Here is a 27,218-nt window from a genome sequence, read left to right as displayed (position 1 = left end):
TCATTTTGTTAAAAATATTTATTTAAAAAAATACAATTGTCCGTATCTAGTTGCACATATATCTATTAACATATCTATATAATTTTGGACTTTAATAAATTTTCTACAATGCTTTCTTAAAGCTAGCTAGCCATTATACAAAGCAAATTCCTGTCAGTTCTTACATAAAATATTTTTTCATGTATCATCTTTCTAATAAGATGCATATCACCATTTCAGAATTTTTAAAAAAATTGTTGCATAAAATTCGAAGCAATAGAAGAAAACACATCACCTGATTAGTTATTCAGAGCAACCGTTACCGTGTCAGAAGGAACACTTTTTGTCTTTGAAAAGCAGCGCATTGCAGAGCCCTCAAGGTGCCGGCGCACCCACACCTTCACCCGCCTAAACCTGGTGTGAAGTTTCTTGTCGAAAATGAACAGAGCTCAGGACCCTAGCCACAGTCATCCTCGTCGACTCTAAACCGACATCCCTTTGTGTCCCAGCAGGCTAGTTAGGTCAGAATGCCTGGCGGGAAGAGAGGGCAGTCTCTCAGTTACAACAAAATTAATGCGATTTTAATACATGTTAGCAGTTACCATCTTTGTAACTGCTTTTTTGGAAAAAAAAGAAGTGATTTTAAACCTTTGAAAGTGTCCCTAATGTAAATTACAATGAAATTAGGACAAGCTACTTTAACAGTAACTTTAACAGTTGCCCTTTCCTTTGGGTAGGTAGGCACTTGCATTTTACATACAAGCATTCCATTTCCACAAAAGTGGATACTAGGTTTTATGAGACAGATTTCAATGAAACAAGTAAGAGGGGAAGTCACAAATGAAGTAACTGTATTCTCAGCAGAGCCGATCTAGGTTTGAGGAAAGCGCCCTGGTGAGTTCCTGTCACACTCGTCCCAACACCGAGACATCAACCTAAAACCGTGTCCCCTCTGTGTCGGCACCGCAGCAGACTTTCCTTCTGAATTACAGCTTGCGTGGATAAAAGAACAAGTCTAGTATTTAAAAACAGCTTTTAATTTTCAAGTAATGTCCACACTTGAAGGTCCAGTAGGACTCATAATAAAATTGTTTGTTATACACTTTTTTATCTTTAGCCAACTTGTTGACTTGGTGAATACAAGGCATAATTTGAAAAAATTAATTTTAGTCAAAAATTGTATTGCCTCAAACCAAAGCTAACCAGTAGCAAAATGACTGGGCTGAGTTTCACATATAACCTTCCCCACCCACAAAGACAAATTAAACTGCTAGAAGGCAAAAGTGAAGAAACAGATAGGACGATACTTAGAGAAGGCTGAATGGCTAAACGGAATAAACAGGCCTTAAGTAATCAAAAATTAACTGTATTGATTTCTATCTTTACTTATATGCATCTTAATTTCACTGACGCTGAGCAGGGAAGTTTATCAAACATGCTACTTTGTCACATAAGCAATGACTGTTATGTACATACAAAGGCCATTGGTACTACTGCCCCCAAAACAAAAAATATGAAATGTCTTAAAAGGAACTGTGTCCCCTACATGACAGACATAAACAACAAGGATTAAACAGGAAAGAAACTTGAAATGGGATAGTTTACAAAGTTGGGTACATCAATTGTAGATCATTAAAAGTCATACATTTCTGCCAAGTGGAATATTAAAGCTTGTTAATTATTCTAAAACATCCCAGCCCAAACGGCATACCTTACAGAGCCGGAGGAAAGGCTCATCGGGCGATCAGTCCACTTACCCCTTCTTCAAACAGTCTTAAGTTCCAGGAAACGTAAGTGAGAAATGAACCTTACTTCCCTGGCCCTCAATATCCATAAGCAGAAAGTAAACTAACAAACTAATCATTAAGTGCTTCCAGTTATTAAAAATAAAACAGTGCTAATAATGGTGCCCCCCAAAGTGCCAAGTGATTTAATATGGATAGATGGCATTCCCACCCCTGAACTCTAGGCATACGTGAGTGTTTCCACGGCTGGAACTGGCCCGGCCACGGGCACCGCCACCCCCACCCACGTCCAGAAGCCCCCAGGCCTGCCCTAGTGTGGCTCAGAATCCTTGGAAGGGGCAAGGCCCGGAATGGGCCCTAGTGAGAGGGAAAGCGAGGCAGAGGGGAGAGCATTCTGCCCAGACGCTGCTCCCTAATACGCGAACTGAAGAGCTGAAGATGCCGTTGTTAGCATATGCCACACAGCGCCGAGTTCTAAAACGCTGGCAATGTAACTGGTCTCTAAGGCCTAGGATTTTATGCATTTTAAAAAAACTGAAATGTGCAAGGCATTAATTTTTAAAAAGTGGCAATTGCAAAGTGCGCCAAATTTTTAAGATTTAGTATAAAATAGCTAGGAGCCATCCTAGAGGATGAATAATATGTTCCCTCTGAAAAACAGATTCATTTTATACACACACACACACACACACTCAGCCAATACATCAGTGTACATATAAACACACACACATACTCAGCCAATAAATCAAAGTACTTGGAAAGAAATGCTCTAGTCTCCTAAGTAGGTATTTAACAATAAAATTTTAAACCTCACAAAACTTCCTGATGTATATTATACTCAACAGACTAGAGAGTTCAAGAGATTTACTATCCCTCATGAATGTTCTTCTGGTTCAAGGTTTTGTTTTCAAGGATGCGAACGACAGCCTGAATTTCCTGGTTCCTGTGGAAAGTTAAAGCCGACCTTTCCCTGACTTGAATCACTCCGGATTCCCATCCCCCACAGTGGCCCGGTGTGAATGACGGCCCCCTAGAAACTGCTGTTTTCTGGCAGGCTGTCAATCTACGGCTTTTTTTTCCTCTTCAGAAAAGCAGCTTGAAGAAACTGGCAGCTTCAAATGGAACGTTTATACTACATCAACCACTCACCCTTCAGGTCTGCTCTGTTCACAGGTCAAAACATGACTCTTACACTAACAGGTTCCATCAAGTGTGAGAAATGAAATCAAACCGCCTTCTCTTCTTGCTTAATGCACTACCACCCACAAGATTTCTAGATGCGAAGATTAAAACACTGACTTCGGTAAGCAGAATTCTGATGACCTAAGAGGAATAACAGAGCACCTGGTTTCAGGCTAGGCCAGCAGCAGGAAAGGCAGTAAGAAAACATTTACTTGCCGACCCAAAACCAAGATATAATTAACCAGACACTTTCCCCGGAACCCACTCCCTGGTCAGAGTACCTGCTGAAGAAATACGGCTGTGGTTTACCTCCACCTCACTACTGCGGATTAAACAATTAACTTCTCAGTCCCTTTTCCGAAATAATCTGTTCTGTCACGCCTCAGATAACAGACGGGAACATCAGGAGTCTTTTTCACTGTCCCGTTGGGCTGGTGACTCTTCAGCGCTCCAGGGTCTGCACAGAGATCTGCGTTTGTCCCCTACTTGTTCACACACCTAAGAAGGGCACGTCAGCACAGTTCCAGAGTTCTGGCACAGATAAACACACACACACACATACACGGTCAATGAGGGGATGCATGGAGCAGACCTAGCAAGGAAAGCATTTCATCTTCAGATGCTGAAATGTTACCAAAAAAACCCTTACTAATGCAGCAATACAGTGGAGGTTATTATGTATTTCGACATAAAGCAATTTGAAATAATTCTGAATTTATTGGTAAAATGCAACACCAGTAAGACCCAAAGAAGTGTGTAAGCAGACCAGTAAAAGGAAAGTGCATCACAGAGTCACACCTAACACGAAGAGGAAGGAACAGCAGGCTGCCCAAAACAGTCCGCGGGAAGCTCCGCAAAGCCCCCGCTAACGGGTTACTTGGTGACTTCAGAAAAAGAATTAACATGAAATCTCTCCTGAAAAACCCCAAATCTCTACTAGAGATTTTACGTGACAATCAGATCGAACACGGAAAGCATTTCTCCACACCTCACAACGGAAGCATCCGCGCCTTTTCTCGCAGGTCAGGCTGAGAAGCAACCTTCTGAGTCGGTGTCTTTACGGAGCGCCTGGCGCCAGCCGATCTGCTGGGTGCGGGAGGAATATCAGAACTTCCACTGGAGACTGACTTTCCAAGCCATCCTATCTCTGCTTTTGTGTATGCCCTACAATGTACATACTACTTGAGAAGAGCAGTATACAACTCAACATAGATACATGGGAATGTGCAACAGGGAATCTGTTCAAAAGCTCTAACTGATCAAGGTGTGTGTGCAAAAAGGGTGGGGACAGCTTCTCTGAAGTGCCAGCGAGGGTCTCTGATGTGCTTAAGTTCACCGGAGATGCAAAACTGCCTTTAGAACTAGAACCACAACACAAACTCCCAGAGCGGGTGAAACAATGCCATCGGACTGGACATCGTGCAGGGCCAGGGGTGGGCGGTGCTGCCAAGAGCCTGCGGGCACAGCTCCAGAACCCAGCCTCTGACTTACTCTCCCTTCTTGATCTCAGTGACGCGCAGCATGGGGAAAACGAGAGATGCAACAACAGTCGGCCCTGCCTTTTTGATCTTTAAAACAGTATGTAAATCTTCAAAGAATTCTTTCAGTTAAAACAAAAAATCCAGTACCCTTTCATTATTTAGGCTCACGGGCGATCAAAACTTGACAAAAAAGTCACACCTATTTTTTAACCATAAAATGTAGAAAAATTAAGCCCATATTTTAACTCTAAGAAGTGCAAGGTTGACCTTTTGAGGGCTTCTGGATTCTTCCATTATATGTAAATTTTTAAAAATCAGTGGCAGTCTCCATCTTTGCTTGAACACAGAAAATACGCCACGAGGAGCCTGACATCACAAAAGCACTGTGACAAACCACAGAAAAAAGATAGGTGATTTTAGTTCTGTATTTTTAAAAGTCAGCATATGAACAAAAAATGCTTTAGAAATTATGTGGAAATCCACCCAGGGTGGAATAAACGCAGTGGGCTGCTGGCTGAGGGTGCGGCTGTACTCATCCCTTCCCCAGGCCAAGGTGGCAGCTTCCGCCACATGGGGCGCAATTCGAACCTTGGAAATCAGCAAATGCTACAATGTAAGCGCTCTCTTTCCCTCTGAGGGCCTGGCAGTCAAACATTTCCCTGTGCACAACCGAGTAGATCTGGACCAGAGCAGCTCCGGACCAAAGCAGACAGAAAGCTCAGATCATCACAGCAGAGTCTTGAAAACTCACCCCGCCTCCCTACATTACCACAGGCTACTTTTTCCCCCAGCATTCACCCCGGCAAGGTGACTCGCGATGGCCGCCAGCTCCAGCTACCAAGTATGTCTCTCCAGTGAACACCGATGTTAAGTGGTATGTCACCTCTGGGTTCTAAGAACCCTGTGGCTGTTCAAAATATATAAAGCTGATACTGTTCCAGGAAGGAGGTAGCTTATGAATAGAACGGCCTGCCTCATACACTTGAGCTAAGGCGTAAACTTCCATTTAACAAAGACACATACGTGCGTACAGACACACAAACGCTCCCCAGATTAACTGATTTCAAAGAGGACGCAGGTCATCGCCAGCCTCCTGCGGCCCACGCCGCTCAGAGGCTTCCCGGACAGACTTACAGACAGAGGAGTCACTGAAACTTGTTCCTGGGAAGCTGCCCTGACTCGGTGTCAACGGCGTCCTCACTTCCCAGGCATCCCTGGGCTGAGCAGTTAGTTATTAAAGACAGCATCTGGGAAAACGGACGAATGGCTTTTCTCCTTTAATCCCCGAAGATAAAAATATTTTTTGTGCTTTCAAAATGTTAAATATCTAGTTAAGTCCATCCATCAATACTTACTTATTTAATGTACAAAATGTTAATCAGCCTAATATTGATAAAAACTATTCCAAAGTGCTGCCGAGAGGTCTAATTTCAAACAGGCATGCAAGCTGAACGACCCAACACGGGGAGAAGTCCAGTACGTCTGTTCCGCATCACCACTGAACACGACTGCCTTTCAGCACGACTACTGCACGTCTCGGGAACAGACCTCTCAGCTGAGAACCCCGGACGGAGCAGTAACAGGTCTCCCACACCACAGAGTCGAAGGCAGCTCCCCGAACACTGTCCCGCCGCTGTGGCTGAACCAGCAGGGGAGTCGTACGCTACAGCGTCTCCACCCTGCACAGAAACTCATTACAGTATCACCCACCTGGGAGATGCTGGTGCGCACCTGAGCCCTCGTCATCACCCCTCATGCATTTAGTTCATGAGGCTGAATTACAGGAACTACCTCCAGGGGTGTAAGACCAGTTTAACGGACAGGGGCGCTGGGGGTAGGGGCCGTGTACAATATCTAATCCTGGACTTCGAAGTCAGGACCTTCCAAAGACCCCACTGAGGTGCTGGCATCAATTCAGTTTGGTGGGATCGACAAAGCCGTCTGCCCCTGGCACTGGTTATCATAAGGCAGTATTTTGTAAATCGGGTAATGGAGACACAAAGGCCTGAATTTTTCTCTACCAATCTGAACCATCTGATCCCTACGCATGAGGGTCTCCACACGAACTCTGCTCCCCCCTAATTTAAAAGGAAAGTTTCCAAGAAGCAAGCATATCTTTACCTCCCTATGGATTTGGAAGCCTCAGTTCACTTTTCATCTTCCTGATAACATCTTTAAAACTATCATGACCTCTCACAGCCTTAAATGGAAAAGAAGGTAACTACACAGCAGAAAATGAGGTGAAATGAACAGAAAAGAGAAAGGGTCCTTCGTGCCAGGTATCCTCTAACTGGGAAAGGCCCTCTGTGTTGGTTCCAGTTATTCAACTGAATCTTTTACTCTTGAGATGCCCCAGAACTTCGAAACCTGGGCATACGCTCCTGAAAGCCATCGTGTGCCGTGCCGTAGTCCATGGGGGTGTAACCACAACTCGGGGAGAGCAGCCAGCATTCTTGTGCTATCCATGGGCCCCCTATTCTCACCGGCCGTTCCAAACACTCCTAAACCCCAGGTTTAAAAATCCCCCGGTGCTGAAACAGACCACCTCCATGCTCCGTTGGCAGGCTCAGGCAAGGCTGCAAGTTGGGCTGAGACCCACCCTGCACAAATGTGAGTAAGACGCCTTTCTGCGGAGTTGCTTTACGTATGTCAGAGCCCACAGCAGAACAGCATCACCCCAAGAGTACTGCTCCAACCTTCCTCTGTGTGAACAGAAATGATCCTTCTCCCCTATTTCTTACGCACAGCTCACTTTTAGTCATTCAACGGTGCACACTTAATCTTAGAGATACAACCAATTTCATTTAACCAGTATTTCTTTAAGTAATGTACTCAAAGTATATATGTGTTTCTGGCCAAAGGGTCCCAGTAAGGCAGAAGGAGTAACTTTGTTCTTAATTGCTCTTGCAAAGCATAGCTAGCTGCTAAACCCCACCAAAAATGTCTTTAATACAAAGCTCAAAATATTTTTCAGGAGAAGAGAGAAAAAGAGGGAGGTGGAGTTTGGACTCCAATTAAGGCATGTTTAAACACAGTCCTATGTGAGTCTTATTGGAAGGGAACCCTAAAAAGGCATTTCGACGGAATGGCAAAGGTTACACTCGTCTGTCGTCAGCACTGTAGAACTACCGACTGCTCACTCCAAATGTAACCATGCCGGTGTCTGTTTCTTTAGTCCTTGGTTCTCTCATTCTGCAAGTGCATAGGTTATGTTTTCTGAGGATCTGGGGAAAACGGGCCGGGGGTGGAAGGTCCATCCAGGCCAGACAGAGTGAAAGGCCCATGACTGTTCAGAACAGAAGGAAACTGAGAAAGAAAAACACAGCACATTATCATCCTTTTACTCAACACCAATATTCACGTTCTGTCCCTCCTTGCTTCCTGAGGCAGAACGCGACAGCCACGAGCAGTGGCTCAGAGGACAACCCAGTAACTGTTTATCATGAAAGAATACAATATCACAGCAAAAGCTGTGAAGAAAAGAATGTTACATATTAACGCTCTCCAGCCTACCTGATGGGGAGTGGAAAGCACAAACCTACGCCTTCCCTCACACCCTAAGGTGCACAGGGTTACGTTTAACTTCAAAGGAAGGTTTTGGAAAGTTCAGCAAATGACAACACGCACCACCGAGTATATTCAATTACAAAGCAAATCGCAGACTGTCAAAAAGAGGTCCAGAAAGAGATTCCCACCTATCAACTCTCTTTATAACTGGTGCGAACAGTTGCAGGGTGCTCATCCCCGAGAAGGGCCCCAGCACATCCTGAGACCCTTCCACAGGGAGGCTCTCGGCTGAGGCTGCCTGTGCATCACGACGTGGCCGAGGCCTCAGGCTCACACGGTAACTCAGTTATCCACGTGTGAGCGGCAGAGAAGAAGGAAACAAGGAAAATTCCCAACACTTTCTATTCGATAATTCAGAACTTTTCATCAAAAAATGCAGAGGTAGAAGGATTTTGTTTTCTTCTTTTTCTTTAACATTTCATTTCCAAAAGAAAAAATGAGAAGTTAAATCACAAAAATGTAAGAAAATCTTCCAGGATGTCACCCCTGGATAAGGGAACAAATCAACCATAAGGAAGCCTACAAGCTATAAAGCCTAGATGTTTGGGGGCAAAACATAGTTAAAACCCCTAAGACTTCTTCGAAGATCTTGGTTAAAAATATAGTATTATCTTTAAAATATGTATTGAAAATGTCGATGAATATAAATTCTGAGGGGGAAGCAAGAGTATTTGATGTACTATTCTCAAGAGCTTTCTCTATTTGTTTTTAAATCCTCAGCCAAAAGGGAAAACTTAGGGTCAGGAATTCCACCCCCAAACACTATGTATATATGTGTTTGTATGAATATATATACACATATGTACAACTTTTTTCCCAGTAAGAGAGGATTTCTGCAGTTTAAAATGACAAAAAAAAATGGGGTGGGCTCAAAACCTGCTGCAGTATGGAACCATCCTTGGTCTCTCTCAAATGTATGTAACGGCCAACGATGTGAAGGGAACTTCACTGTGAATATTTATTTATCTGGGCTGTTTACTGGCTAGGAAATTAACACTTAAGAATGCAACAATGAAACTGAAGAACCTCTGAAATAGAAGTTTTATAATCCTTAAACTGAAGAGGGGGTACTGCCTTTTAGCGTCTTGCTCCATCTACCACGCTCCCTCCAAGAGACGGCCCCTTCTTTTGTTTACCTGGAAAAGCGTGTTAGCACCTTGCAGCCGGGCTGGGCTGAGGGGAGCCACGGGGCTGAGGGTGCTCCAGAAGTGGATGCTGGAGAGCAAGGGGCTCGGCGTTAGTAAGATGGGCGTCTGCAACACACAAAGCAAAAACAGCCCCTAAGGACATACCGGGGTTAGGTTTCACCCCCCCAAATAATACAAAAACAGCCCAGAGCCCAAATCCTGTCCACTCTCCACTCGAAACCTCTCCAAGTCTGAAGCTGTAGCATCAGGAAAAAACTCAGAAATTATTTTTACATCTTAAGAAAGATAAAGGTCAAAATATTTTCTAACCTCTCTTTTGTAAGGTCTTTCCCAAATAGAAAAACCAGTCTGAATTCATGTATGGAAAAATAATGGGTAACAGTCTCAAATATGTGGTTTTCTTAATAATGAGAAGATCTGTAGGTACTCTATCCATTTAAATGCTATATTTAAGCAAGTTAAGAAATAGCTAAGGTAACTGTAGAAACTTGCTACTCGACATCAACCATTTCTTTTTCTTAAGGTTCTCAGGATCAACTATTTTCTAACTTGAGATTATCACTATTTGGATTTTTTTTAATAAGATAGTAACTAGTTTTATAAGAGGAACCCCCCGCCTCCCCAAAAATGACAGGGAGAGACCTTATTTTCTTTAGAAGGAAGTGGAAAACCATAATATGAATTTTTAACACAATGCTCCAAGCCTTCCGTTTTAGAGACCCTAACTGGGGTGAGGAATTGGGTCACTTCCCCGGGGTCACATACAAACCTTGCTGAGACAAACCTAAGTAGCAGAACGAACACTCGAGGCTATAAATCTGGATTTGGCTTAAAGAGGCACTAAAGAGAAGGGGCGAGCTACCTGTGAGAAGAGCGCTGGCGTGAGCGAAGCTGTGGGGAGAGACGGGCTCAGCATTCCCAGTGGGCTCGGGTCACTGCCTGTGATCACGAGGATGGGGGCCAGCTCCAGCCCTTTGGGCTTCTTGGATCTTGATGAATTGTTTGTTTTGTCCTTCTCTGGCAACGCTGAGTCCTGGTCTTTAGGCTCCAGGGACAAGTGCTCTGGCAGTTCCATGGGCTGAGAAGCCACAGAGTCGATGTCGGTGTCGACGTCTGGGTTGGAACTCGGCGGGGGCGAAGGTGTTCTGGGAGGCTGAAAGGAAGGGGACATGGACGACACAGGTGTGGCGGGAAAAGTGGGAGCTACGCTGGAGGCAGAGGTTGGCGCTTCCAAGGCAGGCAGTTTGGGGGAAGCCAAAGTCTCCAACGCTTGGATAGTTTCTTCCGAAGATGGAGAACCAGTTGCGCTGGTTGAGATGGTGGCAGCCACGGGTTCAACCAGTGGCTTTTTGGAAGGTGTTGTTACAAATTTAATGACAGACGGCGTGGACTCCTGAGATTTTCTCTCTGCCAGTTTCTCAGCTGGATTCTCGATCTTTATGGACTTGAGAAGCTTCCTCTTGGAGGAGTTGAGAGAGTTGAGTGTAAACGAAGAGTATAAGCCAGAGTGGATGTAGTCATTGCGGCTGGAGGCCTTGGCCCCCGGCTGCGGTGGCTTCTCTCGCCCTCCCGCCTCCGCGTCTCTGGAGCCGCTGCTGACTTCACTGAAGCTGAAGGCTTCACAGTCCCCTTCAACCCTGCCCACCTTCATGGGGTCCATGCTCAGAATCTCTGGGTAAGAGACGAACTTGTACACAAACTTCTGACCGTTCACTTTTTTAATGATATTCTGTAGATAAATAAAATAAGTATTCTTACAACCTTACCTCCCATAGGTCACGAAAAAGCTGACCTAATGATGTTCTCTATTTGACAAGCAGTTTCCTTAAAAGCTTCAAAATTATCTAAAATCATCTAAATTATCTAGCTATACCTAACACAGTTTCTACTATTGTGGAACATAAGAACATTTAAATGTCTTATTAACAACTGAATTAACATGTTAATAGAAGCTGAAAGATTTTAATTGCTTAACGCTTTCAAGCAGTATCTGTATGAAGTCAAAAATCATTGACCTGAAATCTAAAATAATTCCAAAGGTACAAGCCACATGCATGCTGAGTAAGCAAAAAAAGAATTTAAAACTTTACTTCTACTAAGGTTCCTTCAAAAATCCCATTTGTTGCCCTGGCCGAGTGGCTCAGGTCGTTGGAGAATCACCCTGTACACCAAAAGGCCGCGGGTTCGATCCCTGGCTGGGGCACGCGTGGGAGGCAACCGACTTGGTGTTTGTTTCTCTCTCTTTCTCTCCCAAGTCAGTGAACGTATCATATCCTTAGGTGAGGATTTTTTTTTAAATTTTTTTAATTAAGAAAAAATTCCAGTTGTTGCTTACCTCATGTCTCCATGCAGCACAGCTGATAAAAATCAACCACTTAAAGGTGAAAGAAATTAAGATCGCAGCTTCTCGTTCCAATTCCATCCATTTGAGCCATTTATTTTACCTCAGTGCCCAAAGTGTATTCAAAATAATACAACATTTAAAATTGTTGTTAACTAAGAAATCAATTCTCTGTATTAACAGGTATGCTGTAAGGTATTAATTTGTGTATTCTGGATTAAACTAAAAAGTAAAAATTAAGAAAAGCTAAAACATAATATATGACAATTTTTACATATTTATTTTAGAGAGGGGGAGGGAGGGAGAGTGAGAGGGAGAGAAACACCAATGTGCTGTTGCCTCTCATGTGCCCCTTGTTGGGGACCTGGCCTGCAACCCAGGCATGTGCCCTGACTTGGAATCGAACCGGTGACCCTTTGGTTCGCAGGCCAGTGCTCAATCCACTGAGCCACACCAGCCAGGGCTTAATATATGACAATTTTTAAAGTATATCGGGATATACACAAGAATATTTATCCTCGAGAGTCTCTAACTGCCTTGCCCTTATTCCAACCCTACACTTCCTTTCTCTTCTAAGACAACTGTAATCTGGAATAAAATACGTGTGACGGGAGGGGGGCACCGAGTAAGATCTGCAGAAATTCAACTGGAACATTTCCATCTGTCACCCTAATTCCAAACTGCTTAAGTTACAAAATACACCGGATTAAAATAAAGCAGGACAGTGATGATTTCTCAATGTAAATAAATATCGAATCATTACGTTTTATACCCGAAACTAATGCAATATTATATTTCAATTATGCCTCAATTAAAAATTAAATCAGTAAACCAGGGTATTGCACAGAGGAGAAGGAACACGCCTTGTTCCGAGGTGCAGGTGTATTACCTTCACATAATAGTATCTGAGGGCTCGGCTGAGTTTGTCGTAGTTCATATTCGGCTTGTTCTTCCGTACTCCCCAGAGCCGGGCCACCTCTTCTGCTTGCAGAAGCTTGAACTCCCCGTTGTCAGAGGTCCAGCAGATCATGTGCTTGTGCTGCGGCTCCTGTAGGAGCTGCAGGAGGAACTGCCACAGGGTGATAGCGCTGTCCATAGCAAGGAGCTGAAGAGGCACACAGAGAGGAGAGACAATAATGTTAACAGCCGGCCCTTCCAGAACACTCTGCCAGGCGCTGTCTGAAGTGCTCTGCACATACTACCTCTTTTCATCTCCACAGCAGATACTACCGCGGCCTCATTTTCCGTATGAAAAGAACTGATTCATAAAAGAGTTAAGTAATTTGTCTAAGGTCACACAAGGAAATGGGGGAGCTGAGATTTAAACCCAGGCAGTGGAACCGAGTCCAAACGCTCAAGATGCCACACTGCTTAAGAAAAGTCTTGCTGGGAGATAAGGCTAGTTCCATAACTCTCGGGGGCAGCCCGATGACCGCCAGTCACCAGAGCATCACTGTTACTGAACTGACCTTACAAACTCCTTGCCGCGTTCTCTGAGACCACCCTTTCAGCGTCCCCCCTAACCGACCCAGCCGACCTATCCGGAGGATGTGTACGTGTGTGTCTCCGTGTGGCCCCGGAGTTACAGCGAATAACCTACTTTTGCTCCGCTGGTATTTCTCCTTCAGACAGTTTCCATGATCATGAATACGACTTACATATAAATTGGCGGCCCTGGAAATTCAGCAAAATGTCCCTGATCTAACTTACAAGTTCTGTCCCCATTCTGTCCACAGGGACTCCCTCTGCAGCGACCCACCTTTCATTCGATTAGCGACCTTTATTTAATTACCAAGACGCGAACTGAAACATCCTTCAATATCCTAAGTTTTGGGATCTCCCTATTTCCGCTAGAGTTTCTCAACTACTGATATTTCGGGCCAGATAATTCAGCCTGGAGGCTAAATTGTTAACAGCATCACTGTCCTCTACTCACTAAGCACCTCCTCCCCAACTGTGACAATCAAAAATGTCTAGATGCCCTGGCCAGTGTGGCTCAGCTAGTTGGGTGTCATCCCGCAGAGTGAAAGGTCACCAGTTCAATTCCCAGTCAGGGCACGTGCCTGGGTTGTGGGTTTGGTCCCGGGTTGGGGCTCATACAAGAAGCAACTGGTTGATGTTTCTCAGATCGATGTTTCTCTCCCTCTCTTTCTCCCTCCCTTCCCCTCTCTCTAAAAATAAATAAATAAAATCTCTTTTAAAAATGTCTCCTGGGGAACAAAACTCATCCCAGATGATAACCACTGGCTTGGGCAATGGAGCAACAAGGAAATGCTCACACGGTTATTTTCCTCACGAAACTTCCAAACATCTTGTTCAACAGGAAGAACTTCAGAGCAGAAATTCTGGCCAAATACATATAAACACATCCTAAGAGGCCTATTTCTAAACTATACCCACACAGAAGCAAAACCTTCCTTTTTTAAAATCTAGAAATGAGATCTCAGTGGATCAGGATAGGACTTGAGAACAATTAAATCAGTCCATTAAATTACAGAGACAGGTGAACCAAACTGTATCAAAATTCAGAACGTCTCTGCTGCAGACACCACCAAGTGAGAAGACAGTCTGCAGGATGGGAAAAAATAGTTTCAAAGTATAGGAACTTGTATCAAAAAATTGTTAAAAAAAAAACCCTCTTACAATTAAAAAAAAAAAAAAACCAGAAAATAGGCGAAGAATTTGAAAAGACATTTCTCCGAAGATAAACTGCCAGTAAGCCCATGAAAAGGCGCTCACCATCGTTAGTTATTACAGAAATGGAAATAAACCTCCTCCACACCTACTAGATGGCTGTAATTAAACAGGCAAACGGCAGCCAGTGTCAGCTAGGATGTGGAGAAAGTGAAACCCTCACACCACAGGTGGCAACGGAAGGCGGTCCAACCACTTGGAAAAACACTTGGACGGTCTCTGGAAGACTAAATATAGTTGCCATGGGGCCCATCAATTCCACTCGTGGCTCCGTACCGCCCCAAAATGAAAATATGCGTCTACACAGGCATCTGTGCGGGGCCCTTCACAGCAGCATTACACGTAACGTCCAAAAAGCAGAAACCAAACGTCCACCCAGTGATAACTGGACAAGCAAAAAGCACAACAGTGCGACCCAAGAGCAGATCAATCACCCAGCCCGAAAAAGGAACGACGTACTGAGAGAGTCCACCACACGGGTGAACCTTGGAACCACTCGCCAGGGGACAGAAGCCAGACACAAGAGGGCACATTTTGTATGATCCCACTTACATAAATGTCCCGCAGAGGCACATCCATCCCACAGAAAGGAGATGGGCGGCTGCTGAGGGATGGAGGGCGGGTGGGAAGGAGCCTGGGGAGTGACTACTCATGGGGTGACTTAAATATTCTAAACTTAGACTGTGGTGGTGGCGGCACAACTCTGTGAATATACTAACTTCATTTAATTTTACATTTAAAGTAGGCGAATTTTATGGTGTGTGAATTATATCTCAATAAAGATGTGAAAAACCAGTTAACACTACAAGTATCACAGAAGTTAGGCCTGAGAAGCTCAATCTAACAAAGTACAACTCAGACAGGATGGGATCCTTAGCAGTCACCTACACATGCTTCCACAAAGGGCAGGGATGAGGAACCGTGGTGGAGAAATGTGTAATTTCTGGGTTTCTGTAACCTCTCGGAGACACTCAGGATGTCCTCCAATAAGCGACCCTCAGAGTTACCACTTTGAAGCTCGCTACACAGTTACTGCCGTCCGAAAGTAGCAATGGGAAAACACAACAAAGAACAGAGCGGGGAGAGGCCTCCCAGTTAGAGTTCACGGAGAGGCTAAGGCCGTGACTCCAACTCTCTTTCATAATAGGTCACACGCTCTGTCCACCAGGGAAACCACTTCCCCGGATGGACGGAAGCGCTCACACTGTGGCCAGTGGCCCATCGGCTGTAAAGAAGTATTACGTATCAGACACTAAGTGATAACAACCTACAACTAACATGTGCTACTTCAATGCTAAATAACCAAGCCCGCTAGAAATCAGCCTCCCGAAGCCTCACTGAATCTAGGTCAAAACACGGGTTTACGTCATTATATCCACCAAGCAGTGGGGCACGGGTCGGGTGCCCTGTCACCTCTCCCAGTTTACCAGAGGCCTTTCTTCTCCTGACGCCTATTCACGGCAAGTTACTTTTTAACTACATGTGTTTCCCATGCAAACAACTACTTGTTAGTCTAAACCTGTCAAAACTACACCCTACTAAATTTTGCTTAACCAAAGAATGCAGTCTCCACAATCCCAGATACCATCTTCCTATCAAGATTGCTTACAGGAGTAGGGGTGTGAACGTGGGAATGGATGCTGAAGGTGCCAGTGATGATGGGGGGTTGGGGAGGAAGATGGGAGGGGAGGAAGAAGAGGAGGGCGAGGGGAAGATGAGAAGAGGGAGGAAGAAGAAAGTAAAGACTACTGCAAATTTGGTGTCTATAAATCCATGTTTTTGGAAAAATTCCAAAACCACTGTAGCTAATGCTTGAGCCCAACAGGTTTACAACAGCTAAGCTGCACAGGCACGAAAGCAAAATAACATCAACAGCTCCACAAAGGGGAGGTTCCCACCCGCATGGGTGTTCCCAAGCTGCGGCGGGTTATTACACAGCTAAGGTGCCCACTGGTTGTCCGAAGAGCGTGCATACTGAGCTGTGTGGTCAAAACGCCGATGCTTCCCCAGTACTTTCCAGGGAGTCGGGAGAGACCACTGTTGAGAGTAAAAGAAAAAGGGCATTGTGGTTTTCGACTCAAGTACTGGAAGAGAATTTTCTTTTGCAAAAAACCAACAAAGACATACCATGGACATCTTTAGAGGGTACTTTAAAGAAATATTTTATTCAGTCAATTTTGGTATCAGGTTATTCTTTGATTGAAAAGTTGGGGGCGGCTGGGTATAAGGGTAAGTTGAACCTCTTCGTTTTAGTCCCTAACAGTGTGCCATGACTCTGAAATTCAATGATTTCCTCAGTCATAAAAGAGAACTAAAGGAAAAATATTCAAGGCAGTTATTATTTTACAAGGGTGAAATAGTCAAAAGTATGCTTTTATTTTTGCTACCTATTAGTCAAAAAAAGAACCCCCTCATTTTCCTTCTCAGGAAAATCTCAGGCTTCCTACAATTACAGTTCTAAACGTTTGTTTGATGTCTGTTCGTTTTAGTAGAAGCATAACGAGGGAGGGAAATAGCTGACCCAAAAGAAGGACTGACTTTTCAGGGGTTAAATGGTGAAAAACATCATCGATTCTACGTTACCGTTTCAAAGATGGTAGACTAATCGCTGTGCTAAACCGAGGAGTGAGCATCGTGAAGTAAGTTGTTAGGTAAAGAAAGTCCCTATTCAATGAAAACTTTTCCACCCTAAATACGCTTAAATACACACAGTCTGGATGCTGCGGTGGCCCATAGGCCAACTGTTCTTCAGAAACAGTAGCTAAGACCCTCCCCCCCAAAAGTCTCCAAATTCAGCGTGCTGCTTAAGTGAAACCAAACCAAATTATAAAATGTACCAAGACTAGTCTTGAATTAAAATGACTGTTGTTGTCAAACAGTAACCAGGTGTCTAACTGTACAGTAGCCTATACTGAGAATATTAAAAGTATACTGCTACTTTACAATACACTGGAAGACAGAATTTCCCTAAAAATGTAATGAGTTCCACTTACGCAATTGTAATGTTTAAATAAAATCAAAGAGAGCGTGGAGGGGAGGGACTGAATCACCCTACATTTTAACAAAAACACCACTGACCGTCCTAAATACTGAAGGACCAAGTTTTGCACTCCGTTGGGTGGTGGGTGGAAGACCACGAAGGGGGGGCGGAGGATCTGACCCACGAACCTAAGAGATGGGCGAACCGTTCTGATGAATAAAACTCGAGTCTTTATTTAAATACCCTAAACCTCAAATAGCAAGAGGCTGAGAAGCCGCCACATGTGTCTGTATCTCTTGACTACTTCCTCCAACAAGGCCCCTTATTTCCTACCAAGGCCAGTAAATATTCCACCCCCACAGAAGATTCCAACTGATCTTCCTAAGAATGAAGACGCTACCGGCCCAGCTACACGTGAAGCGGAAAGTCCACGAGGAGGTGATCTGCCAGCGAGAAGTAGAAAAAGAGATGAAACTTGACACCGGACGAGTAGCGAGCTTCAGGAGAGGAAGCGGCGCGGCGACCGAGCGCCGCCGAGATCAAAGTTCGGAGAAAGCGCCGCAGCCTCCCGGGCCTCGGTTGGCACTGAACTACTATACTTTCATTTTCCAACTTCCTGTCACCACAAAGAGTCAGATCGCTGTCTTCCTCGCCCACCCCCCCCCGCAAACAAACAAAAATACCGCCACCTTTCGCCCGAGGGATCTGCTAGACGTAGAAAGGGGCGAAAGGAGCGGGGCGGGCGGGCGCTCCCCGGCCACCTGCGCGCGCGGGCTGGAGCCGCGGGACAGGGCGGGACCCGGCGGGACGCGCCCGCGGTGGGTCCCTGGGGAGCGCGCCCGCAGCCCCCCGCCCAGCCCCCGCCACGCGCCTGCTTCCCGTCGGGCCGCGAGCCCCCCGCTCCCGCTCCCCGCTTTGCTGGGGGGGGGGACGGGGAGCGGCGGCTGCAAGCCCCCGACGGGGCGCGCCGCTCACCGAGGCTGCGCGCGGGGCTCCCTCTGGGTCTCCGCCGCCAACACGATGCTGCGGTCCACCCACCGCCTCCTCACGCCGGGACCTCGGGCGCGGCGCAGCAGCCACGGCGACAACCGCGGCGGAGCCGGAGAAGGCGGCGGCGGCCGAGCCCAGCCCGCTGGGTGCCCGCAGCCGCCCGCATGTCCCGCCGCCACCGCCACCGCCTCCGGCCGCGGCTCCTCGCGCCCCGCCCTGCCGCCCCCGCACGCGGTCGTCTGGCCGCTACCCGCGGGCGCGCGCTCCCGAGTTCCAGGCCGCCGCCGGTCTGCCAATCGCCCCGCGGTCGCCGCCCCTCTCGAACCCCCCTGGCGTCTGGGGCGCGTCCCGGACGCCGTAGCCGCGCGTCACTTCTGGGGGCGGGCTGGGAGCGGCCGCTGCGAGCGGGCGGGCTGAGCGTCGCGGCTCCCCCCAGCCCCGGCTGCGCGGGGCGAGGGCGCAGCCTGGACCCCCGATGGCACTTTGCGCGGTACTTCTAGGCAGTTACTGTTTGCGGGGCGGCGGCGCCCACCTGCGATGCCACCGATGCGGGGATCTCGGGCGGCCTGCCCTCGTTGTCTCCCGGTCCCTGGGAGGAGTTGGTGCGTGCCCAGGGGCCTCCCAGGGGATCAGGTCTCTGGCTGCTGAGCCAAGTGTGAGGGCTTCTCCCTCTTCTGTGCTGCCCGCTCAACCTTCTCCCTGCAGCGTGGACGGATAAGTGGGGGACCCCCGCAGTTTTCTCATAGAAGTGCCGGATCCCGGGACACTGCACTTCCCGGGACGCTTGATAAATATTAAATCAGCACTGTGGCTTTCTGTCCTGGGGACAGATGGAAACATTCGTGTTGTGGGGGAAGCTCGTTCTGGCGTTGGAGTCGGACCTGGAACCCAGTGGTGGCTCTGTCCCTCCCTAACTCTTAGCAACTTTCCTGACCTCCCCAAACAGCTCATCAGCTATGAAACGGAGAGGACTCAATCTCTTAGAGTCGTTGTTGTGATGACAGGAGAGGAGGTGCATCCGTTACCAGCAGAGTTTCTAGCCCTTAGGTTGTCATAGAGTTCTTTTTCTTCTGGTTTTTTAAGGTTTTATTTCTTTTTTGGGGGGGGGGAGAAAAAGAGGGAGAGAAACATCGATGTGTGGCTGCCTCTCGAATGCCCCCAACTAGGAACCTGACCCATAATAACCCAGGCATGTGCCCTGACTCAAAATCAAACCGGTGCCTCTGGTTGCAGGCCGGCACTCCATCCACTGAGCCACACCAGCCAGGGCTGGAAACAGTTCTTAAGGCACCAGGTCACTCTTGGTTCAAGAGTCTACTTGAATAATTCAGCAACAGCAGGGATGCGCGATCATTATTAAAACGCTGAACTCCTGAACAAAACCTCCAAGAAACACATTGCATGTTCTATTTAACAGGAAACCAAAGGCAGGCCGCTGTGTGAGTTACTTCTTGTGCCTACCCATTTACTAGCTGTGTGACCTGCAGTGAGTTGCTTAACCTCTGAACCTCAGTCCCTCAGGTGGAATGAAGGTAAATGAGGAGTGTTGTTGAGAAGATTAATGAGATAACAGCCATAATCAGCTTAGTGCATTACCTGGCACAGAGTAGACACCTAGTAAATGGTACTGTTATTCCTCTCCCACCCCTACAATTGAATTCAAGGTAAAATTAATTGAATTCACTGAGTAAAACATGATCCCATCACTTCCTCCCCCCCCCCCACCCCAGACAGAGGGGCAGGGAGGGAGAATGAGAGGAAGAGAACCATCAATGTGTGGTTGCCTCTCCCGCATCCCTACTAGGGACCTGGCCAGCAACCCAGGCATGTGCCCTAGATGGGAATTGAACCAGCAACCCTTTGGTTTGCAGGCTGGTGCTCAGTCCACTGAGCCACACCAGCCTGGGCTACTTCCTTTGATTTCCAACTTTTTCCACCATAATAAAGAGTAATTATAATACACAGAGGTTTCCTGTAAAAGCAATGCTACCAAAAAACATTGGCTTTTCTTTTAAAGATTTTATTTTTTTTATTTTTAAGACGGGAAGGGAGGGAGAAAGACAGGGAGAGAAACATCGATCAGTTGCCTCTCTCATGCGCCCCAGGAAATCGACCCAGCGACCTTTTGCCCTGCAGGATGACCTCCAACGAACGGAGCCACACCGGTCAGGGTGACATTACCTTTTCTAAAATAATTTCACCAAAGGATGTAAGAAATATGTGTTTTTAGCCCTGGCCAGGTGGCTCAGTTGGTTGGAGTCTCACCCTATGCACCAAAAGGTCACCGGTTGGACAGTTCGATTCCTGTCAGGGCACATGCCTGGGTTGCTCGATCTTTCTCTCTCCCTGTCTCTCTAGAATCAATTTAAAAAGAAAGAAATACGTGTTTTTAAAGGAACATGAAATACATGAAACTCCTAGCACCCTTGGCACCTAATATAAATTTTTCCTTGCAACAGCTTCCATTTTAGAAACCAAGAGGAAAAATGGGAATTATTCAGGTAGGCTGATTAAGGCACACCCATCGGAAACATCTGTTTAGAGGAAGGCTTCACTTTCCAGCCGAGGACAGACTGCTTGTGGCCGTGGAGCTCTTCTAGCCGCTCTGCCCTGATGAGGAATTAACGACTGATTCGGCCTCGGGGTCCAGAGTTGTTCACAACCCCTTTCGACCGAGCTGGCCGTACTGCCAGTTACTGTATTTTTGGAAAAGATCCTACTTTGGGAGTTCTTAAATTAGTCATAGCAAGTCCGTCTGCTTTTAAATTGACTTTTTTTTTTTTAACACAGCACATGTTGACAGCAAAGCAACAAGAAGAAAAGTAGATTTCAGATCAGTGAACTAAGGGAGAAAAGTTTATTCATGTGCCTGGTTTTCCCACTCGGGATTCTATAAATACTGAATCTCTCTCCATGGTTCCTCACACAGCAGATGGTTCTGTTTTTGCAAACTCCATAGTGGTTACGTTGGCCAACCGAAAAGATTGTGCTTTTTTATTATCTTGTTTGGTCATTTTCCCTCTAAATGGAGGGGTTCCTAACCTTAGCCTTAGCTACTGAGGACTACCGCAAATCAAATTTGCTTTGTGCTCTTGTTAACTGACACTACAAGTATCGTGTATTGGGGACTGAACCTTAGACAGAGGGAAAGTTATCTTTGAAAATACAACGCAGGCCCTGGCCTGCTAGCTCATTTGGTTAGAGCACCCTCCTGGCGTGCCAAGGCTGCGGGCTGGATCTCAGGTCAGGGCACATACAAGAATCAACCAGCGACTGCGTAAACAAGTGGAACAGCAAATCAGTGTCTCCCCTGCCCCTTCCTCTCTCTCTCTCTCTGAAATCAATCAATAAAAACTAAAAGTCTTTAAAATGCAGGCCAGCTATATATTGAATTTGGCAGCATTTGCTAAGCCGCCTTCCTACCGGGACCCTAAAGTTCACCAAAGACAACCAACAAAGAGATGCTGAGAAATACCTTCACCAATGCTATCATTCTGGGTAAAGAAGTCTCATGCCCAATAATAAGACTGGTAATCAGAAAGTGTCCGAGGCCCAGAGAAAAACCCATGAGGAAGTCCTTGAACAAGGTCCTCACGGCCCCTAGATTGTGAGGAAAGCTCAGGGCAGCATCTCTCAGCCCTGGCTGTCATCTCCACACAGCACTGCTTCCCAGGGAGGGCAGGGCGAGACAGGGGTCACTGCAGCCGCCTGCCCGAGGCGCAGCAACTGTCTGATGCATTGGATGGCCTGTCACAAACACACCTCCGGAAAACTTCGTATAATTTTAACCTCTGGAATCTATATCCGGTCTAGTTCTTTCCTCCCCCACTAATATATGTAACCTAAAATAACTTTATTGATCTTTCATGAATGTACTTTTTCCAGGCTTTTGAAATTGCTCATGGAGTATGTAGGAGAGATAGGAGGGAACCGGCCACTTTATTCCTAACGACCCTTTGGGAAAGACGCGAACTGACGAAGCCCACCTCGCGTGCGTGAGACTCCGGGCGGTCTGCTTGACTCCTTGCTATAGGGTGCATATTGCTCTGAATTTTAAGCCAGAGGTTTTGTTCCCTCCCTTGTATATTTTATGATAACCAGCTGGAAAGTTTTTCCTTTTTCAGTTACAGTTAAGTCAGGAACCACCAATGTATAACATTATTCTGGTTACTGTAGACTATGCTATATGTACTATGTTTTTACTGTAGGGGAAACTCCAACAGTTGGGTTCTTTTTTCTAGGAATTTTCCATCTCGGGCCAGCGAACTTCGGAAACCATCCTTCCTAGAGTTCTCTCACGTTGTCTCTTTTGGTCCTATTGACACAGACGAACAATTCGCTCGGGACCCAGAGGTGATGGACAGGAGGGCAAAGCCAGGGTGACGAGTGAAGAAATGCAGCTCTAACCAGGGAGCGAAATTACCACCTCCCCCTGCCTGAGGAACATTTCCTGAAAGAGGTGGAGCTGGAGAGACTTGGTGCTAACTCAAAAATGTGTAATGCCAGCTTTTTCCTCCCTTACTTTATTTATCCAGCTGCAAAACAAAATTAGCTTTGCGCTGCTCGAGAACTTAGCTGGGAGTTGTATAGACAATTCAGAAGTCTGCCACAGCCGCCAGCCCCACCCCCACCCCCAGAGTCTCAGGGAAGGCCGTTTGAATTCTGTCTGGGCTCACCCTGCCAAGTGGGAAAATTGGTAGGTCTGCAGGGCTTTCTTCCTCCCTCTTTCTCTCAGCTTCTCCCTGCTTCTCGGAAAATGCAGCTGAGTGTGTCTAGCAATCAGGTCCCAATGAGGGAGCCTGAAAGTGGAGGGGGACTAGAGGTTCTCCCTTGATGAAGAAGAAACCAAGGCCAAGGCTGCTTGGAGCACAGAGTTCCAGCGAGGTTTCGGTTGGAATTGTACCCTCTCCACACCATGTGCCTTTCATCTTCCTTTGCTTCCTCCTCGTCCCTCATCCCAGTCCCCTCTCTCAGCCTTGCTTTCTCCCTACGTGGACTCTTCCTTTCCCTTTTCACCTCTCTGCCTTAACCCTGCCAGTGGCCCCTTGAAAATTTATTAGCCGTGGTGGTGTCCCTGGGCCTGAGAGGATTTCATATCACAAAATATTTTTATGCACCAACCACGTGCTGAGTGCTGCACTAGATACTTGGGCTACAAAGACGACTAAACCTGCCTCTTCTCTTTAGAAGTTTCTAGTAGATGAGTGGGTAACAGCCACTGTGGCACAGGACGGGGTGTCAGTTAAGTGGGGGTGAAGACTGGGTACTGCAGCAGGGTCGGGAGGAATACGTTCTCACCAGAGAAGATCCGCCGCCCTCGCACTCCGGGTACCTAGGGTTCAGAGAAGGCTGGGGAGGGGGTTGTAGGGACACGTTTGCCTTCTCCCCTGCTCTGCCCCACCCCGCTACTTCCTACGTTAGGTCTCAGCTCAGCTGTCACTTACTCTAGGGAGTCCCATCCACCCCTGCCCTGGAGTATGACCTCCAGTACTGGCCCTGGGGGGTACTGTGGTTCTCACCACACTGACCTGAAGTTTCTTTTTTTTTTAAAAGATTTTATTTATTTACTTTTAGAGAGAGGGGAAGGAAGGGAGAAAGAGAGGGAGAGAAACACCAATGTGCGGTTGCCTTTTGCATGCCCCCTACTGGGGACCTGGCGTGCTACCCAGGCATGTGCCCTGACTGGGAATTGAACCAGCGACCCTTTGGTCCACAGGCCAGTGCTCAGTCCACTGAGCCACACCAGCCAAGGCCTAAAGTTTCTTATTTGCCTGCCCAACCCTTTGGACTGGGTCCTCTAGAGGCCTTGTTGATCCTTGCAGCCCAGCTCAGGCCCTCCCGCAGGCTCTGCTCAGTCAACGCTGATGGAAGGACTAGACAGGCGAAGGGCACAGCTCGGAGGTGAAAACATGCCCGATGCGGAGAAGGATGGGGCTTGCCCAAGCCGCACCCCTTCTGAGAAGACGTCCCCCTTCAACTACTAGCCTATCTTTTCCTCTCTTTCCTTCCCTTAGGTATCAAACCTCAAAAAAACATGGCTTTTATTTGCCATGTATACTTTCTCACCATCTGCTCACTCTTCCGTGTGCTGATGGTGTCTGCTGTCCCCACCTCTGCCTCCCCTAGCGAAGGCCACAGCCACCGAATGGCCAGATCTGACCTCCCTTTTCAGGCCTTACCCACCTTGTAGTCATCTCCAAGGCCAGTTCAGACATCACCTCCCTAAGCAAACACGCCCTGACCTCCAAAGCAGGCTTACATAGGCCTTCCTGGCACCTTCTCTGAAACACTGTCCTCTCTCGGGTTCCACGATTCTCCCTCTAGCTCTCTGGCCAGTTTTTGTCTTGTTGGGGCTTCTTTTCCACCAGCTCTGAGGGATGGGCTCTATCTCTGGACCCTTCACCACCACACCATGAGGAACCTCATTCTCCCCAAGGCTTCATTCGCCCCAAGTGCTAATGGCCTCTAGCCTTTATCTCTGACCCTCACTTCTCCCCTGAGCTCCGGATTCATGTTTCCAATTTCCTACAGGATTTTTGCACCCGGATGTCCTCATGGCCCCTCCAGCTCAGCATACACCCCTTGGACTCATTCCCTACGCTGCCGTACCTCACCAAATCCGCCTTCTAAATGTCACGTGAAAGCGTTACCCAGACATCTCAGTCATCCCTAGTGACTTCTTCTTCCTCGCCTGCCCTCCGCAGGCAATGGGTCACCTTGGTGAGTTGTATCTAATCTCGCTGATATCTTACATCTGTCCCCTCCTCACACCTGTCCCCAAGGCACTCACCATCTCTTGCTAGGACTGGTGCGTAGCCTTCTGACCTCTCTCCCAGGACGCAGGCATTCCACCCCACCCTCCACACGACCGCAAGGAAACTTTCTGAAATGCACACTCGATTGCATCACTCCTCTGCTTTAGCATGTCCAAAGGATTGATTTCCCTGCCGCTTCCAGAATGAAGTCCCAGCTCCAGCCTGACAGGCCTGTGATGGGCCAGGTTAAAGGTTGTGTCACGGTCAGTGTTCCCCATTTTGATTAGTGACCTTTCGCAGTCCAGCCCCTTTGCAGCCTCATCTCGGACCTCACAGGTGGCAGCCCTCGAAGACATCGGGCACTCCCAGGGCTCCAGCCCTTGTTCACGCAGCTCCCTTAGCCCCTAGCCCGACTGCCTCCTCCATCCTGCAGAATTTGTTGAACACCCCAGGCCCTGTGCTAAGGAGAGGTCTACAGGGAAGGTTAGGGTAATAGACTGACAAGTAAACAATCAGTGTGACGCTGAGGGAAGTGCTGGGGCAGGGCCTCTGTCGTACACCCTCCCTGGGGAGAAATGGATGCAAAAAGCCAAACTGTGCCCATCACGGTAATCGGTGAGCACGGTGTCGAGGCAGGGGGAGTGTGCTGGACAAGGCCATTCAGGCCGCTATGATAAGACACCACGGAAGTAACTTATAAACGGAAATGTACTTCGCACAGTTCTGAAGGTGGGAAGCCCGAGACCAGGCACCGGCACGGTCACGTTCTGGTGAAAGCCTGCCTCCCGGGTCCTAGCGGAGCCCCTTCCTGTGTCCTCGTGAGGCTGTGGGGACCAGGCGCTCTGTGGGATCTCCTGCAGGGGCACTGATCTCGTTCATGAAGGCCTCACCCTCGTGCCCCAAGTGCCTCCCCGCTGTGAGTGCCAGCTCTAAGGGAGCTTTAGGGTTTCGGCACACACATCCAGGGGGACACCAACATTCAGTCCACAGCATGTGATAACTGGATGTGCCAGCTACACAGCAGGGCTGCAGGCAAGGGGCCCCCGCCCCCGGGACAACATGGGGCCAGTCGCTCCCAACCCCTCCCTCGCCTGGGCCCCTCTTTCTGTTCCGTGCTGACCCTCGCCCCGCGGCTGACACAGTCTCCTCAGCTGTCCTCGGACGTAGCCCACAGCGTTCTCCTCTGCGTTGTAGCCGTGTGTGTCCTTGGCGTGGGACCCCAGCTTCTCTCGCCAAGTAGAGCACTTGTACCCCACAGACCAACACGTTTGTTTGGACGAGTGGTCATACTTCACCCTCTTCACGCGTCTGGACTTGTGGCTACTGACCATTGCCCACAGCCATAGAGAATCGCAGGGGTAGAAGGTGCTTAAGAACAATGTAGACCGACTACCTCCTAGTGCTTGAATCTCCCGTGTGACCCTGCACCAAGCACTGGACCAGCCCGTGTTCCAGGAGAACTCCCTCCCTCCATTTACTGTATTTCCTGGCCTTTCTCCAGCCCCCTGCTCCCTGGAGAACAGAGAACAATGCATTCCTACCTCCACAGAACTGCCCTTTAAGTAGCTGAAGACTGTTCTCCAGCCTCCTGAGGATGCCAAGCTAAAGTGTCTTCACCATTTTTTCCATTGCCCTTGCTCTAAACAGGATGGACAACTGTGATGCTGACTAGACCAGGCAGAACCTGGCTTTCTTTTTCAAGCTGTTGACCCAAAGAGAAAATTCAATCACAGGCTTCATACAAGCAAAAAACAAAAATGTTACATGTAAGGTTTGAAAATAGGCTACTGGTTGCCTTGCTGCTCCAAACACTCTGCCCCCCACTAGAGCCACAGCGCTTCCCCAAATAACGAGGAAGACAGATGGCAGGCACTAAAAATGTCGTGTTTAAAAACACGCAAGCAGCCCTGGCTGGTGTGGCTCAGTGGACTGAGTGCTGGCCTGTGAACCAAAGGTCACCGGTTCGATTCCTGATCAGGACACATACCTGGATTGCAGGCCGGGTCACCAGTTGGGGACTTGCAAGAGGCAACACATCAACGTATCTCTCTCACATGATGTTTCTCCCCCTCTCTTTCTCCCTCCCTTCTCCCCTCTCTAAAAATAAATAAAATATTTTTTAAAAAACATGCAAGCAGTAGCTGGCAGGCTGTGTTTTCAGAGACTTTCTGGGAGCTCACTGAAATTAAGGGTTGGGCCAGCTCCAGCCATTCACCCCCTGCCGCCGATGTGTGTAGTCTCAGCTCCGTAGCGTGACACAGACAACGGTAGCCTGGCCAGCTCTCAGCAGAGTCCTACGAAGGTGAGGGCGGTGGGCCCATCCTGTCCGCCCCGTACCGTCTGTTCTCCACTGTTC

The 27,218-nt window shown here is 47.6% G+C and overlaps 1 protein-coding gene and 1 long non-coding RNA gene across 2 annotated transcripts; one reads left to right on the top strand and one right to left on the bottom strand.

Moving 5' to 3' along the window:
* ELK4 (ETS transcription factor ELK4) lies at positions 1 to 18,439 on the bottom strand. The gene is made up of 5 exons (XM_053914853.1): positions 18,093 to 18,439; positions 12,333 to 12,548; positions 9,965 to 10,831; positions 9,091 to 9,207; positions 1 to 7,693 (listed from the first exon to the last, which is right to left on the bottom strand). Exons 2-5 carry the CDS (start codon positions 12,537 to 12,539, stop codon positions 7,595 to 7,597), a joined length of 1,290 nt encoding a protein of 429 aa, XP_053770828.1. The 5' UTR covers positions 12,540 to 12,548; positions 18,093 to 18,439; the 3' UTR covers positions 1 to 7,594.
* Positions 18,434 to 26,992, top strand: LOC112318090 (uncharacterized). Its single transcript, XR_002976176.3, has 3 exons — positions 18,434 to 18,709; positions 21,993 to 22,141; positions 22,349 to 26,992. It is a non-coding gene; the product is annotated as an uncharacterized lncRNA (long non-coding RNA).
* The last annotated feature ends 226 nt before the right edge of the window (positions 26,993 to 27,218 follow it).

This window comes from Desmodus rotundus, chromosome 12 (assembly GCF_022682495.2).
Source record: "Desmodus rotundus isolate HL8 chromosome 12, HLdesRot8A.1, whole genome shotgun sequence".
Taxonomy (NCBI): Eukaryota; Metazoa; Chordata; class Mammalia; order Chiroptera; family Phyllostomidae; genus Desmodus; species Desmodus rotundus.
The sequence above is the reverse complement of the archived record's forward strand: the minus strand, read 5'-3'. Positions and strand labels throughout refer to the sequence as shown.

Bases quoted from the DNA above. Each gene is read 5' to 3' on its own strand.
- ELK4 (XM_053914853.1), bottom strand. From the start codon at position 12,539: ATGGACAGCGCTATCACCCTGTGGCAGTTCCTCCTGCAGCTCCTACAG. The intron at 10,832-12,332 runs GTAATACACCTG...ATTTATCTACAG, and splicing joins TCAGATACTATTATGTGAAG to AATATCATTAAAAAAGTGAA. The intron at 9,208-9,964 runs GTAGCTCGCCCC...TGTGTGTTGCAG, and splicing joins CGCCAGCGCTCTTCTCACAG to ACGCCCATCTTACTAACGCC.